This window comes from Bactrocera neohumeralis, chromosome 2 (assembly GCF_024586455.1).
Source record: "Bactrocera neohumeralis isolate Rockhampton chromosome 2, APGP_CSIRO_Bneo_wtdbg2-racon-allhic-juicebox.fasta_v2, whole genome shotgun sequence".
NCBI lineage: Eukaryota > Metazoa > Arthropoda > Insecta > Diptera > Tephritidae > Bactrocera > Bactrocera neohumeralis.
Genome location: NC_065919.1, coordinates 62581681 through 62597618, shown reverse-complemented (window position 1 = coordinate 62597618; position 15938 = coordinate 62581681). Strand labels below are relative to the sequence as shown.

General features: G+C 39.4%; 2 protein-coding genes across 6 annotated transcripts; both read right to left on the bottom strand.

Moving 5' to 3' along the window:
* Nucleotides 1-13: 13 nt before the first annotated feature.
* Nucleotides 14-13351, bottom strand: LOC126759165 (zinc finger protein 436). Of its 5 annotated transcripts, none has more exons than XM_050473858.1 (8): nucleotides 13254-13351; nucleotides 12829-13197; nucleotides 9083-9754; nucleotides 7183-7341; nucleotides 2424-2988; nucleotides 592-704; nucleotides 141-509; nucleotides 14-62 (listed from the first exon to the last, which is right to left on the bottom strand). In XM_050473858.1, the coding sequence occupies exons 3-8, from the start codon at nucleotides 9422-9424 to the stop codon at nucleotides 57-59; spliced, it is 1554 nt and encodes a 517-aa protein (XP_050329815.1). In that variant the 5' UTR covers nucleotides 9425-9754; nucleotides 12829-13197; nucleotides 13254-13351; the 3' UTR covers nucleotides 14-56. The 5 variants fall into 5 exon arrangements, with proteins under 5 accessions (XP_050329815.1, XP_050329807.1, XP_050329799.1 ...); XM_050473850.1 differs by having other exon boundaries at nucleotides 12829-13184; XM_050473842.1 differs by having other exon boundaries at nucleotides 12829-13351.
* A 696-nt stretch (nucleotides 13352-14047) lies between these two features.
* Nucleotides 14048-15328, bottom strand: LOC126759252 (uncharacterized). The gene is made up of 3 exons (XM_050473979.1): nucleotides 14934-15328; nucleotides 14784-14872; nucleotides 14048-14724 (listed from the first exon to the last, which is right to left on the bottom strand). Exons 1-3 carry the CDS (start codon nucleotides 15203-15205, stop codon nucleotides 14048-14050), a joined length of 1038 nt encoding a protein of 345 aa, XP_050329936.1. The 5' UTR covers nucleotides 15206-15328.
* Nucleotides 15329-15938: the final 610 nt, after the last annotated feature.

The window sequence follows — 15938 nt, the reverse complement described above, 5'->3', positions numbered from 1 at the left end:
GCTGTTGTTGCTGTTACTGTTGGTTTTGTTTCCTCTATTATTTCCTGTTCCTGTTGTCAATACTATAACAAATAATCGCATACATGTGTGTGAAATTAAAGCAAAAAATAACTGTTAATTAATGCCGTCAACCAACCCACCTCTAGATGACTCTTGGCATGCAATGTCCATTCGTCTCGACTCGAGAACATGCGTCCGCATAGCTCACAAGTCCACGACAATTGTTGCTGATGATGATGCGGTATGATGATGCCCGGTATGGCTGTGGTCTGTGTACTATGCTGTCCGCCAGTTGTTTGCACTATAATATTTTGTGTGGCCACTTGCACGGCCTGTTGTTGCAATTGCAATTCCAGATTTTGTTTATTGTCCTCGGGCTCGGGCTCTTTCTTTTTCACCATATTATTGAGTCGTTTACCCAATGGCGCTATATTCGTTGGCGTCACATGCTTGAATTTGTTCATATGAATCACAAGTTTATCGCGTCTGGCGAATGCTTTATTGCACACCTACAAGAGAAAGGGATTTATTTTTTATTTTAGGTTAGTAAATGCTCGGTATGTTTGTAGATGTAATTGTTTTATTATATACTTCACAAATATATGGTTTCTCGCCCGTATGTATGCGCATGTGGATTGTGAGCTTATCCTTTCTGGCGAGTCCTTTGCCGCATACCGTGCATTCGAATGCTTTATTGTTGGGGTCTGCGAAGAGAGTTAGAAGTAAGAATTTAATTCAGAATAAGAAAATTCGAATTTTGTGTCTTTTTGTTATAGTTAGGATATTTGATCTACAATTTGATTGAATCTAGCACATAAAAAGCTCATTATCAAATAATTTCCATATATTTCATATCTAGTCAGTTTAGTTTAAAAGGCCGAACCTGTTGCAATCGCCAAAACGGATCTCATTTGCACAGCCTAGAACGCCGTGTGGTTTTAGAACTTAACACTTCTATTTAATTCGTTGGAACGCTACAACAAATTTCTTGAGCGAGAAATATCAGTTTCAGCTACCTCTCCAGCTGTCGAGATGTTTCAGCCGCAGTCTTGAGTCTTGCAAAAAGTGGACAATGAAGATGAAAGTGCTTGGAATTTTCGTCTTCAACTTTAGCAAATTGCGTCCGATAAGCTTTACCGGACAATGCTTAGTAAATCTCCTAACATTGCGGCAAGATTACTACTTTAAGCCAGAAATATCTTTCAGTCGCGCAAAAGATGGTCATCGACCAACATCTGCCAAGCTCATTCCTATAGGTTGAGTGCTAGAGCGCTGAAGAGCATGGGGATCCAGCTGTTTCCCATTCCGATAGAAGTGTAACGAAGATGCTACCTCTTGCCAACTTATCAGCTTCGCACTTTGCAGCGATATAAACAGACAACCTACTATTGTAGATCCGTAGTCGGAGTACTGACTGGCAGAAAATAATACTCACTTCTTTAAAAAAGACTGCACTTTGGATCAGTACATTGTTAACCACTTGCCTAAAAGAACTTGCAGTAATCCGGTAGCTTAAAACTAAACTTAACGGAGAGCTCTCTACAGTTTCAACATTTCCGCCAAGCTCCGTGATGCAGTGGTCCAAATTTTCTGGTGAAGTTGAAAAAGGAGAGAAATTCCATGGCATCTGAACCCTTTCATGTAACCACTCTCTCAGAGTCTTGTAGTCTTCGGACGCCACTAACTTCAGACATTCACCGACCTTGCGCAGTTTCGTCCAGGATACAATAAGAGAGTAAACTCCTACTTAACTAGAATCGACCCTGACATATCAAATATATGTCCAGCGTGCAACGTGTCCCCGAATGACACTAACCACCTCATGACCAGCTAACCCTACACATCCAACATCCCTCTCCCTATGGTCCGACCTCTTCGAACAGTACGTTTCCTTGGCCTAACGTTGGATGACCTCGATGACAACTTATCTGAACCTTACTATCCTAACGGGGACTACATAACCGTTACAATAACAATAACAGTCTTTAAGTCTTTAACAGAAAGACCATCAGAGATCTCTCAAATTTCCGAATTGGACCACATCGCCACTGACCACGATACTGGAAGCAAAGTATGCTAATTTCCCTTAAGAAAATTACTATGGAGGGATATATTACATAGCAATACCTCGAAAAATGTACAGCTTTAGAAAAATTAAGGTGCAGGTATTTTCGGAACATCAGGTCATCTCAGATCCTAAATAGTGTAGACTGAGATAAAGCTAGAACAGCAAAAGTTATTGTTATTGTTTTTACAGATTATCCTTGACCTTATAAAGCAAACTTTTATATAGTTCTGCACAATTTCTAAAGTTTGTAACTCGTTAGTTTTCGCTTCAAAATATCTTTTTTGAAACTTAACCAAAGAAGAGTTTAATAAAGTAATACCAAACCAAAAACAAAACACTTTTCGACCATACTCACTTTTAGATGGATTCGTTTTGCGTACCCCCGACGAGGCTTGCTGCACTTGTTGCAGTGCCTTCAGTCGACTGGCCGGATGCATGGAACCACCCTCGACATATGGTTCGGTGAATGGTATAAGATTTGGCTTAGGTATATTGTAGGTAACATTGTCCGGTGACCAACTGCCTAAACTTTGTAGCACGCGTACGCCGCCCTCGAAACCCATACCCACATCGTCGGGTACGGTGAAAGTGCTCTCAGCGCCACCCGAACTGGAGGAACTTATTTGTGGTACCTTAATCGTGCTGGCGTAATGAGCTTGCTGCTGTTGTTGTTGCTGCTGCTGCTGTTGCTGCTGCAGTTGCTGCTGCGACGAATTGTTGTTATTGTTATTATTATTATTGGTGGTGGGCGAATTCTGTTGTTGCTGTTGTGCGGAATTCGTGGACGTTTGTTGTTGTTGCTGCTGCTGTTGTTTAAATTGTATTGCCGCCTGCGCCATTTGTTGTTGTACAGCCATATGCGCCTCAAGGTATGCATTCTTTTGCGCTACCGTCATTTTATCCATATTAACGGTACCGTCCTAAATGCGCAACCGAATGGAATAAATAAGAAAGTGTTTTTAAAAATCACATATTTCAACTATTTCTGTTAATCTAACTGTAAATCATAGCGTTGTTGGTAATAAAACCGGCTTTAGCGCCTAAAAGCACTTTTTGCCGCGCAATCCGTTTTTACGCTTTCGTTCTTATTTCCACTGTTCTGTGCTAATCTCACTTCGTTTCGAACGCACTTTTCACAAGTTCACGCTCATTTCACTCTCTTTCTTTTACTCTCTCTCTCTCTCTCTCTCTCCTTAGCATCCACTTGCACTTACTACACTCACTTTCTGTTTCGTTGTTCTGCGATTTACGAGTAGAGGGCATAGTCAATTTACCCTTGGAATGTTTGGGGAAGTGAAACATATTTTGGGGCGCATTTTGTGACGTTCAATTGTTTTTGTCACGCACGGGGGTTGGGGACGCAAAACATTACGTACCTTACTCTAAGGGCTTGTGTATTTTGTGTAATGAAATGAGCTTTTCCTGGAGCATTGCAACTTTTTTATTTCCTCAAATATTTTCTCATTGAAATTCGAGGAAATGTATATAAAAATAAATTTCATTTGTTTGTATTTGAATACAATACGGCTTTATGTATTGGTGAGTGAACTTTATGGTTGTTATTACATTATATATACAAATATGTATATATTTGTATGTATGGGTGTGTAAGTACAAGCCGGTTGAGCTGTTCATTGCCGCCTATCACATAAGTATATATACAAATAACGGGTGTTTTTTAGGTGTGTGGTTTTCAATGTGGCAATACTTTTTTCAGAGTTGGTCTTTTTGACAGTCTTTGCCTGATTTATACTCAGTTTGGCTTGCCATTTCTGAATGAACAGATTTACTACCAAAATAATTGCTCGGTTCGCACGACGAATCACGCGCTTCGTGTGCAATATTCGGTCAACGTAATCACCCATCAAATTGATAAAACTAGCCGACTGGTATTGGACCACGTTTACTCTAGCAGATAATGCTGCTGAGGAGAAGAGTATCGATGAAGAGCCGAATGAGTCCATCCGTACTCATACGTAACAATATGAGCTGTGCCCCACCACTTTATGGAAGGCTTTGCGGACGGATGTTAGTTTGTGGGTTCACAAAATCCAAACTCGTTCAAGAATCAAAGCCGAACGACCGTCAAGCACGTTCGATGAATGGGCAGAAAACCAGATAGATAGCGATCCCGATTTTCACAAGAATTTTTTGGCAATAAACATTGATCCATATTTCTTCAAAAAGAAGCTGCCCATTAGGTTTGAGTCAATGAGGAACGTTATGGAGTCATGATTAATGGTTTTTTTGTTGACGGATGGATTTATTAAAAGAAAGTATTGGTGAGCGTTTTGCGAGATAATTCTCGTGCCGTGGGCCTGTAGCGTGTTCTTCAACACCTTGCGATTTACCACCGCTAATTGCGCTTATCTGCGCATAAGCCCGAAAAGATTGACGGCTTGGTAGTAAAAATTCGTATTGCTGTCAAACCTCAAATTGTGGCAAGTGATCGAAAATTACGACTCTAATCAAATCAAACTCATTTTTAAATATAATGGGAAGCAGTTATCTAGTGCAAGCTAAATTCTTGGCCACAACATTAAATAATATGAGTTTTGTTATTTCTTCTTTTAAACCACATGTCTGAAAGAACACCCTTTATATATGTATGTATGTATGAAAGTATGTAGGTATGAGGTGAAAGTGCTTTAGGAGAGTTTTGTGCAAAAGCAAAAGCGAACATTGCTCCCCGAACAATGGAATAACCTTATGAGGTCCAGCTAAGGACAAAGGATGATGAAGTTAGTGCATGTGTTTTAGGTATATGAGAATTTCGTAGTGATATGTGGATGAAACTAATAAATATATAAACTTATTTAGCTTACAAAAAAAGTTAAAAACGAAATCAACCAAAAAAAGAAAAATTTAAAATGCTTCGTTTAAATAAAAATTTAATTATTTGCAATATTATAAAAATTCGCATAAAAGCAGCTCGCATGTATGAAATAATGTTTTTAATATATTTTTAATTTTTTTTGTCGTTATGTAATCAAAGTTTCTTGCATTTTTTTATTACTTTATGACTTTTTATAACTTGCTGCACTTAATTATACACTTCATGCTCATAAATGTTTACATATTTTTTCAAATTATGCGCCAATTAAATTTGATTTTTTCATAACGTTTGCGTGGCGATCTTTCCGTTCGTCACAGCGCCGCCATTTGTCGGTATACTATTGGGGCGCCAACCGGCTGGCACTTCCGTGGCGGCGCTTTGGCGTTACTACAGCCAGCCGTCGTGCTTCCTGATTTCAGCGCTCTACCCAAAACGCACACGCACAAACACACACACACGTATTTTTTCACCAAATTTGTAACTTTTTTTGTAAAGCAAAAGGAAAATAAAATATTTGCACTGTTTTTCTTTTGTGTTTTTTTTTTTTTTGGAAATTTCATAGCAATTCATTTTTTTAATTGGACATTTTTAATTTTCCACCAACAAACATGTATATACCGCTTAAACTCGCTTGCGAAGAGCCCACATAATAAGGTTTGTCGCGAAAATTTTCATTCAGTCACCAAAAGCGAATCAATCGATATTCGCATTTATTGTCCTTAGCCACCATATAAACTTGCACAATGAGGAAACTTTGATTTTCGCTAAAGTAAAACGATAACACTGGAATTTTATTTTTTTTTTTGGTTCTGGCACCCAAATCGGTGAAACAATTGCAATTTTTTTTGTGTTTTTCGGTGTTGCCTAAAATATATTAGTTTTTTGCGGCTGTGAGTTATAAAAACTGTATACACTTTGTGGGTAAGTAAATGCTTATGAAAAAATTTTCATCATCACCTTTTGTTTGTGTATGTATTGCGAAACTGATTTGCCACTCATGGTGTAGTAGCCTTCCGTTTTACTTTTTCGTACATTTGAATTAACATTTGAGTGATTTCGGATTCAGACGTAGAGCGCTTCTCGGTCGCTAACTGTTGTTGTGTATGGGAATCGTATCGAAATGTATCGAAGTGCCTGCCGCCCGCCGCCGAAGTTATTGCCGCTTGACTTTAACACCCGCACGACGACGGCTAACCCTCCACCCACTGCGCGATCCGTACCGCCCGACGAATCACTGCCTCATTTGACAGTCGAGCACACTAAGCAAATTATGCCACATAATTGTTGTTGCACACATTTAAATCTGTTATATATATTTGTATATATTTGTGTGAAGTACTACTATATATTATATTTGTATATAATAAATATTTCAACCCGAATTCGTAAAACTTAGACTCGCGCATGGAATTGAAGTGATAATTACTTTATTGAGCCCTGAGTTATAATAAGCAGTTATGTTATGTTGGCTTTTGTCGTCCTCAGCGCCGCGACGTTATGGCAAAGAATGGCAGGAAGAAATAGCCCGTGTCTACTAGGCATTCAAGCGGAATTGGCGAGAGAACAATAAGTTTTTCTTGCGCAACTCATCAGCACCACCGGCTGCCGTTCGCCGGTACTCGTATCCTTGTAACGCTTCGACTCCCTACCCCAAAAAAAATCGTGTTGCCTGTATGCATATTAAAGTGTACACAATGTCAAAGTTTGTCGTTCGCAGAGCAATTTCTGTGAGTATCTACTCAGTTTCGATGCCTTTCTCAACTTTTTCCAAAGTATTTCTGCTCACGTTGTACGAGTATTTGTCGACAGACGCCGGCCGGTCGCTTGGGTGGTGGGTGGCAATTGGTATGTGTTTTTATGTTCAGCCAGTTGGCATTCCAAGAGTCTCTTGCAATGCGTGAAAATGGAACAACGCGAAATGTACTTTACGACGGCTTTTAATTAAAGTTTGGCGAAAGCTTGGAGTAAATGAAGAAAGCAAACAGGCAAATTTTGCACGCCAGTGTTTCTTAACTTTTGAGTTTCGATCCACACAAATTGAAAGTTGTCAAGCCCTTCGATTGGACTTTAAACTTTGGAAAAAATCAAATAATTATATCTAAAGAAAATGAGCAGTTTAAAATAGAGTTTCCTTAACTTTCAAGCTATCTTTCCTCAAATTTTGATTTAGAGAAATGCTTTAACTTTTTTGACTTAACTATATAAGTACATATAATAAACTTATAACATCGAAATAAATATGTTTTCGGTTTATTATTCTATTCTCTGTATAAATCACCTGAAAATTAATTGTCGCCGTCACCGCTCTCATCGAGTCCGCATAATTCTGCAGAATATTCTCAATCTGCAATGTCGATTGTCGCCAATCAAATAGCTGCTCCACTTTGTGTACGCATTGCTCACAGATATTCTTTGGAAGGTAGTCGTCCTTGGATATCTAAAAAGCACAGATACACAAGAAAAATCAAGTTTGCGAGTTTCACAAAAAAATTACAAAAAATAAATAATTGAACAAATACACTTTTGAGGAGCGGTGTATATTATAACCAAGGCTTGAATTTTTCATCATGAAATTACGAAAACCCACGTTCTGTAAAGAATGTCTTTGGCGCGCTACGCTCAACTTATGGTCAACATAATCGGCCTACTGAGAGTACTATTCGCAACACCATCACCCGTCTTGAGACCCAGCATTCATTATTGTGTAATATTCGATTGAATAGACCACGTCCAGCACGCGTGAAGAAAATATAACAGCCGCAGCTCAGAGTGTATACGAAGCCCTTAGAGAGTCCATTCGACGCCGTTCACAGGAACTCGGACTGACGTCTGAATAGACTTGGTCCATTTTTCGTCGAGATTTTAAATGGAAAACGATGAGCGATGAGCACCATTTCTTGGTAAGGTTGTGGGCCGGCGGATGCATCGGTCCATATTTTTTCAAAAATGATGCCGGTCAGAAGGTAACCGTCAATGGCGACCGTTATCACGCCATGATAACCGAGTATTTTATGCCTGAAATTGAAGGTCGTGATCTCGGCGACAATTGATTTCATCAAGACGTCACCACTTCCCACACATCGCATCAATTATTGAATTTATTGAGAGAACACTTCCGTGAGCAGATAATTTCAAATTTTTGGCCGGTCGATTGGCGAGCAAGATCGTGTGATACCACACCGTTAAACTTTTTCCTGTGGGAATGTGTAAAGTCTAAAGTTTATGCGGACAATCCTGCATCGATTCAGGCCTTGGAGCAAAACATCACGCGTCTCATTCGGCAGTTACCCGTCGAAGTGCTCGAACGAGTCATCGAAAATTTAACTCAACGGATGGACCTTCTGAGACGTAGCCGCGGCCAACATTTGAAAGAGATAATTATCAAAAAAGAATGTTCTTTCGAATGATAATAAACATTCCTCATTAAAGTTGAAGTTTCGAATTTAGAAGTTAGAAAGTATTCTATAATGGCCACCTTATATAATATTGATTGAACAGAGCTGAAGTCAAGGGTGTTAGAGACTCAGTTTTCTTTGGCCTACGATCCATTATTTTTTACGAACTATGAATTTTTATAATGTTGGATATTTAATATACTTAAGTATATTTGAAGTTTTGAGGAGTAACTGGGCTCTCTAAAAACAAATCGGCAATGGAAAGTGGGGGTCAAAAGTAAACACAGTTATTTTTACTAGGTTTAAAAAAAAAACTTCGGAATCGCAACTAATATTTAGAGTTCGTTTTGGTCAAAATTTTAACAAAATTCTTTTGTTTCCCGTTTTATAGGCTCTTTCCCATTTTAATACAACTATTTCGTGGTTATCAAGAGATGTCTCTTTTTAGTACGGGAATTATGTACATATATTCCCTGTGTACTCGCATCAATATAAAAGTTTCGCTGGCTTATCCAAACACAAAACTCATAAAAATAATAAAAATATATAAACAAAAGTATGTAGTTGCCGCCAAAACATATACCTGCAACACACACCCATCAGCGTATAACAGTAAACTTGTTTGCGACTGCATATTTGTTGACGGTTTCTAGTGGCCGCGCTACAACCCACAAGGAGGGGATTACATTGAGAGCACTACATAACCAGTAAATCATATGTATGTATATACATATATAAGCATGTGCTCTTATAAAAAATATGAAAAGTGCTTGCTTTACTCACATTTGTTGACATTAGCGTGCGCAGTTTGTAGACCAAATTCCTCTGCTCCGCCTCCTTTTCGAAGAGATGAATTTTGGCGGGACCATTTCGTATCGAACAGAAGCGGCAAAGTTCAGCGAATGTGGTGAAGTTCAAGTCGCCGTTATACACTTGTTGCTGTTGTTGTTGCTGCTGCTGCTGTTGTTGTTGTTGTTGTTGTTGGTGATGCTGTTGTTGCTGTTGCTGTGTATTGTGTTGCTGATGCTGGTGCTGATGTTGGTGCTGGTGCTGCGCGTGGTGTTGTTGTGTTGACTGTGATTGTTGTTGTTGTTGCGATTGTTGTGTATTATTGGCGCTCAACATAACTAAATCGTTTTACTATTCTGTTTGCTTTTTTTCTATTTAACTATCGCACTATAGGCACCCAAGTGCCTTAAACATTACTTTCATAACTTTTAGATTCGGATATTCAAGGAGGAATGTTTAAATAGTTGTTTGGGTGCATTTCAGAATATGTATGTATGTATGTATATGTAAACCTTGAATTGATCGGTGTCAATATCTTTTATATCTTCAAAAGTTATCTTTGTTGATCTCTCTTTTGGTTTTACGAAATAACTTATGAATTTTCCGAAGTCTTGCTCTTCAATATTCCTTGACGACTATCGGTATGTTGTGAGATTACCAAATATTCTGCATAGATAAACATAAATGAAAACCAGTATTTTCTATTAATTGGTTTTTGATCTCAGTGTAACAAATGCATTACATATTATAGGTTCATAAGTATTTTCGAATAAGTCAATTAGATGCGTCGATGGAAGATACTGTCAGTATCGTCAATAACAGACCAATTGATAGATTAAGTGGATTATAAAAGTCTAGGTCACATGAGAGTTACACTGAGAGAATCGCTTTCGGAATTGGCAAGCAAATTTTTAAAAGAATCTTCTTAGACGCGCAAGTGTAACCATCCATATCATTATTCCCGTCCTATAAAATAGCACAGGAAGATGCACAATGACGTACCGAGATGAAAAGTGTGTTCCGCAAGATCTGTAAAGCCGTACGCGTGAGGGATGAATATCAAAGAAGGTGGGACCATGAACTGTATGAGCTCTACTCGAGTTAACGGCGTAAAACCCCTTAAAAAAGCGCTAGTTGAGCCTTGACGTACATACGTATGGAAGATGATGAATCAGGGAAAAGCTTTTTCGATTCGAGTTCAATGGGTAAAGAACGGAAGAAAAATCACTCACACTTCCAAGAGAAGGACCAAATGCATGGGGACCTGTCTGCACTTGGAATGTACATCTGGCGTGACGTCATAAAGGATAGAGGCAATTAGCGGAATTTTGTGTTCTTAACCTGCAGTTGCAGTGCCAAACAAGAAGAAGTGAAAGTTCACCCGTTTTCACATAAAATCATGGAAATCCAAAATATTAGTTTTCACGAATTTTAGTTGACAAAGCTTTAGTGGCTAACGATGATACCTATTCGTATCGGAAAGCGTAGCTATGCTCATCGTTTCCTTCTATAGATCAACCAAAGTCAATGCGGGAAATGTCATGATTAAAACAGTGCACAAAATGGGAATGTTATCTTGAATATCTGTCTGTTCTGTGTCAAAAATTGAACGCATTCAGAGAGAGAAACGACAGAAGTACAGTAAGCCCTGCAATTCGCCCGACAAAGGTGATGAAGGACTTCACTTGGACAGCTGTAAACGCTGTTTCTTTAGATAGGAATCAAATGACCTTCATATTGTACAGGGTTTGTCCGGGAAGTAATAGGACTGATTTTCTTCCGTCGCGAATGTACTTCGGAGCGTGCGCGTACTGACTGGATTCGGTAGAGGGTGTTCCTAGCTAACAAACGAGCGGCTCTCAGTTGTCTCCTAGCACTTCTGTGTCTTTCTTGACATCGTACACCATGAATTTGTTCCTCCTGGACAAACCGTCAAAGCCAAGTTTTACGTGGAAGTCCTCAAGAGTCTCAAACGAAGAGTCATTTGGGTCCGACAAGACATCGCAGCCGATTGGAAGTTGCACCACGACAACGCTCCGGCTCACACCGCTTTTCTTGTGAACAGCTACCGAACCAAAGCCGGTATTCCCTACAGCCCAGATGTGGCTCTCCGGACTTTTTTGTTTCCTTGCCTGAAATGACCGATGAGAGGCAAGCATTTTGAGACGACAGAGTGAATCCAACCTCGGCCCTCAAGGCTATTCCCGAAAAATGCTTTCCGTGATGCCTTCAATGCTTGGAAATCGCGCTAGCAACGCTGCATTGACGCATAAGGAGCCTATTTTGAAAGTTTTTAAAGAATTGTAACGTTTGGTTCAATAAAATTTTTTAAATGGACTCAGTCTTATAACTTTACGGATAAACCCTGTAAATCAACGAAACAGTTTGACAGTATCACAAACTACTTACTACTTAACGTCTGATGAAATGTAGACAGAGGAGGTGGAACTCCTCTAACTGCGGTAAGATAAACCTTGCTTAGAGCAAGTCATTCAAAGGACCTCTTTCGCTCTGCTATGGACCACAAAGATTTTGCAACCGTTACAAGTGCTAATTGTTAACCAGCGCTAACCGAGGTCGCGCGAGTGCCATGAATCTTTTCACTAAAACGTATGAAGACAAAAGTTGCTCTTTCTAGCAAGGTCATTGGCTTTGTTATTTCTGCGAAGATGAAATCTCTCAATAGGACCGGTTCGCTGGTGAAGTCCCCAGCTTCCTCAGACCCAATATTTCATTACACGAATTTTTTGTGAGTCCTACTGTCTCAGCTCAATGTCGCGGACGCTCAATCGGCGGCCTACCTATACGGACTTTTGTCATGTGGTAGCCGTTACGGGGCATCTGAGAGTGTCTCATCATAAACCGAGGAGTGACCTCATTGAATCTCTTTAAACCAAGTCGCTGCCGAAGGAAAAGCCCCACAACTCTGACAGTAGTCTGTCTACCATAACTTTTTATATTATTCTTGTGAATTTTTTCTCTTATGGTAATGACAAAAAAATATGGTTAAATATCAACGGAACCACCCCCATAATCTCGAGAGAAGTTGTCATGGACAACTTAAAACTATTCGCAGCCTATCTTGATATACATATGTATACTATACGTATATTTATATAAGATCGTTATTTATCGTTACGTTTACAAACTAAATACTTATTGCCAAACAATTAATTCTCTCAGTGTACTGCATTTGTCATTTTACTGCAAGTCAGTAGATATACACACACATAAGGACTTACATACATATGTACAGTATACTGACTAACGCGATAATCGCCTGATGCAATCGTCACATACTGCGATATACAGCACCGAGTGCAATGAGCTAGAAATTTGTTTGGCTGGCAAAAACATTGCCAGTTTGAAGAATTGAAGAAAATGTATACAAAGTAGTGTCTGTTTTTGAACACAGCGTGAAATTGGCGCTTCGAGCTGAGACTTGCCCTTAGCAACATAGTTACATATATACATATATGAGTGCAGCAAATGAAGGTGGAGCATTGGGCGCGCAATAACTGCACTTTTGACCACCCACTAACCTTGGCGAAAAATCGATATTGCACTTTTCCAATGACACAAAATTCGCTGCACTTCGCGGAAATGCCTATACAGCGGAAGCTTGGAGATGCAGAGTCGCGGCGCACACAGTTACTTGACAGTTACATATTTTTAAAAGCGCCACTTAACGCTCAAAAGGAATTGCTTGGAACCTGCGTGCCAAAAAACTGCCCGTTTACCTTTTTCCTTAAGTGTTTGTTTACTTATTCCAACGGCACTGCAGTATGCCATATAATGCAAAGGAATTTCCCATTTGATAATCACATTACTGCAGTTGCTGCTGCTGCTGCTGCTGCCGCTGCGGCACCAAAGTATACCAATAAGCTGGCCATTGCACAGAAGTCATATTCATTCGCTTGTGATCACAGATTATGTATTTTACTTTTCACTACTTGCACAGTGGCTTTTTTTAATTCTTTTGTTTAATTATTTCTTTTATTTTTGCTCGGTTGCAATTTCACTTCTCAAACCACTTGAAAATCGCTGCACACAGTGACTTCTTCGATTGATTTGCCCTTTTTTCAGCACTCAACTCCTGCAAATGTACACTGAAAATAATTTCTAAAGATTTCTGTATTGTTGTTGTTGCATTAATGCACTTTACACTCAATGGAGTTAATATGCGGCAGCTAAACGCTTTGGACCAATGAAATTTCCGGCCTACTGCCTTCCTGCTGACAGCTGGCCGCCACCTCCAACTGCTGTCGCAAATGCACTAATGTCAAAATAACGTGTCCAAAAAGTTACAGTTTTAGCAATACGAGAGAAAGGTTATGGCACAACCCACCCTGCCGAAACTGTATTGGGATTTCCGCGTATGCGCAGTTAATGATTTGCGGCTACAAAAGGAAACTGGCCGAAAGGAAAGGGTTAACCGACTGGCACTTTGTTATGATACAAGTTTCTGGTGCTGAATTGTGTTATTAACAGTTAAGATTTTCTAAATAATTACTTTAGCGTTTAATACGCCATTTATTGGCTTGGAAGTGTATGCCAAGGTATCGAAGATAAAGCGCAAATGTTCTTACAATTGCTAACTTGTGGCGGCTGGAACTGTCAAAATAGCCAACAGGTTGGCCATTAAATGAAGTGTTATCCTCGAACTCACACCCAAGCAGCTATGAAATAGTACATATGAAGGAGAGTTGGTGGGTAGTCCTATACAAATAGCAGTAAAAACACACCCACACTTTTGCCAGTGCCCACAGACTATAAAGCGTGTGCTGTTGACGTCAATATTGACTTATTGGCCTAATAAGATAATGCTTTACACACATGAGCTGTTAGATCAGCCATTAAACTGCGGAAAACTTTTAATTTTGCAAAAATAAATTTTCCATAAACATAAAAATATTATTGCGAATGCAAAAACTCGAGAGATGTATCTCCTCCAACTGCTCATTCGCCTATGGGGAATTGTTCCTCTTCAATTTCCATTTCGTTAATAACCTCCATAGTATCTCTACCGCCATATGGTAGAACCTTCCTCAATTCCTCCTGATCGGCAATGATCTCTGCCTTCCACTGCTTTATTTGGTCCTCACACACTTGCAAGCACATCTCATCTTCACATTCCTCTTCTTCTTCAATCACTCTATTTCGAAGCAGTGCTACTTTTGGTGCGAAAATCTTTTCCGCTTTCTTACATGCATCTTCCGAGCTATCCTCGGCGCCAGTGCGCTCGAATGGCCGACAAGTCATACACGATGAACTGCTCATTATTGCCGAACCACCGGAAGATGAACATGAAGAGGGCGCAGAAACATCCGTTGAAGCCGGTTCACCACCAGCACCATCAGTATGAAAGACACATGGTTTTGATCCTGGCGGTGCCAAAAAATTTACCTGTTGACCTTTGTCTTCGAGGAAAAGATTACGCTTAGCTGAACATACATTGCTTATAATTGGCAGTTCGGAGTTTTGTAAGGTCAACCACTCGGCCAACTGTACTTTCCAACTCTTAGACTCTTCATTCGGTTTCTGTACGATTTCATAAAGCTGACTAATAAATGGTGCTATCAAAGGATCGGCGCTGAACTTGTGTCGCTTGAAAATCGGTATCGGCTCGGGAATATCTGTGGAGTGGGACGTAAATGTTACGAAAATGAATTTATGTTAAATTCGGCAATTTTACAATTTGGAAATATGAAACTTATTTCGAATGCCGCGCACTCGGCACTTTTCGAGACGTGTACATTGCGTTCCATTTCCACAGATGTTGTGCTACAGAGGTTAGAATTTAAGAACCTTTTCAAAACCATATACTTATATATGTAAGTCTTACAAGTAACATATCATCGTGCAGATCAAATCGTCTACGGCGCATTCTTTGGTCAATATGAAAGCCTCACTGTTGCCCTTCGAAAGCAAAATAACTTGCAACATGAAGTCTTTATCGTCCGCCAGTGGTTTGTAAAATTCTGCGGCATTCTCTGGCGAAAAGAGTATCTTCCGTTGACCTTTGATCATAAATTCGTGCTGCAATAAATGCAACAAGACGGGCTTGCGCTTGTGCATGTAATCCGCCTTTATGATGAGCAGCGTATCTTCGAACATGATAAATATTAGTATGGGCTTTAAGAATACCACTTATCACAAATATGCGTGCACAATGCGGATAAAATAAAAATTTTCTAGGAAATAAAATAAATTTCAAAATCGAAAGTCAAAGACTGGATAGTGAAGTTTACGAAATATATGTACGTATGTATATACATATGTATATATGTAGATGTGGGGTTGCTGTAAAAACTTTTGTCAGGCATTATTTTCTGGTATTTGAAGAATGCGAGCTTCGGTCGCACCGAAGCTATAATGCCCTTCACTCGCATAAAATAATTCTCACAAGAACTTGCTTTTGATGCGCTGGTTGTAAGTTGATCTGAACATTTTCTATGGAGATTGTATCGTCGACTTGGACAACAATCCATTAAAGGTTTCTTGTCAAATAAAAAGGTTTTCCATCAAAACACATGATTTTGATCTCAAAAACTAAGCGGCTTGTTCGCGTATATGCAGACTGACATAGCCCAGCTCATAATGCTGATAATTTATATATATTTCTATATGGTAACCGACGTTTCCTTTTAGGTATTACAAGCTTCGTGGCAGACATAAGGGATCGTCTCAGTGGGATTTGCTGCATTTTCGAATAGTACACACTATAATAAACTTTCTCTCAAATTTTGAAATCGAAATTCAAATTATTATCATCGCTACAGCATTTTTTGTAGAAAGGGAACAGAGTGGAGAACATAGCGACTCTAATTTTAAACACGTTTTTCTCAGA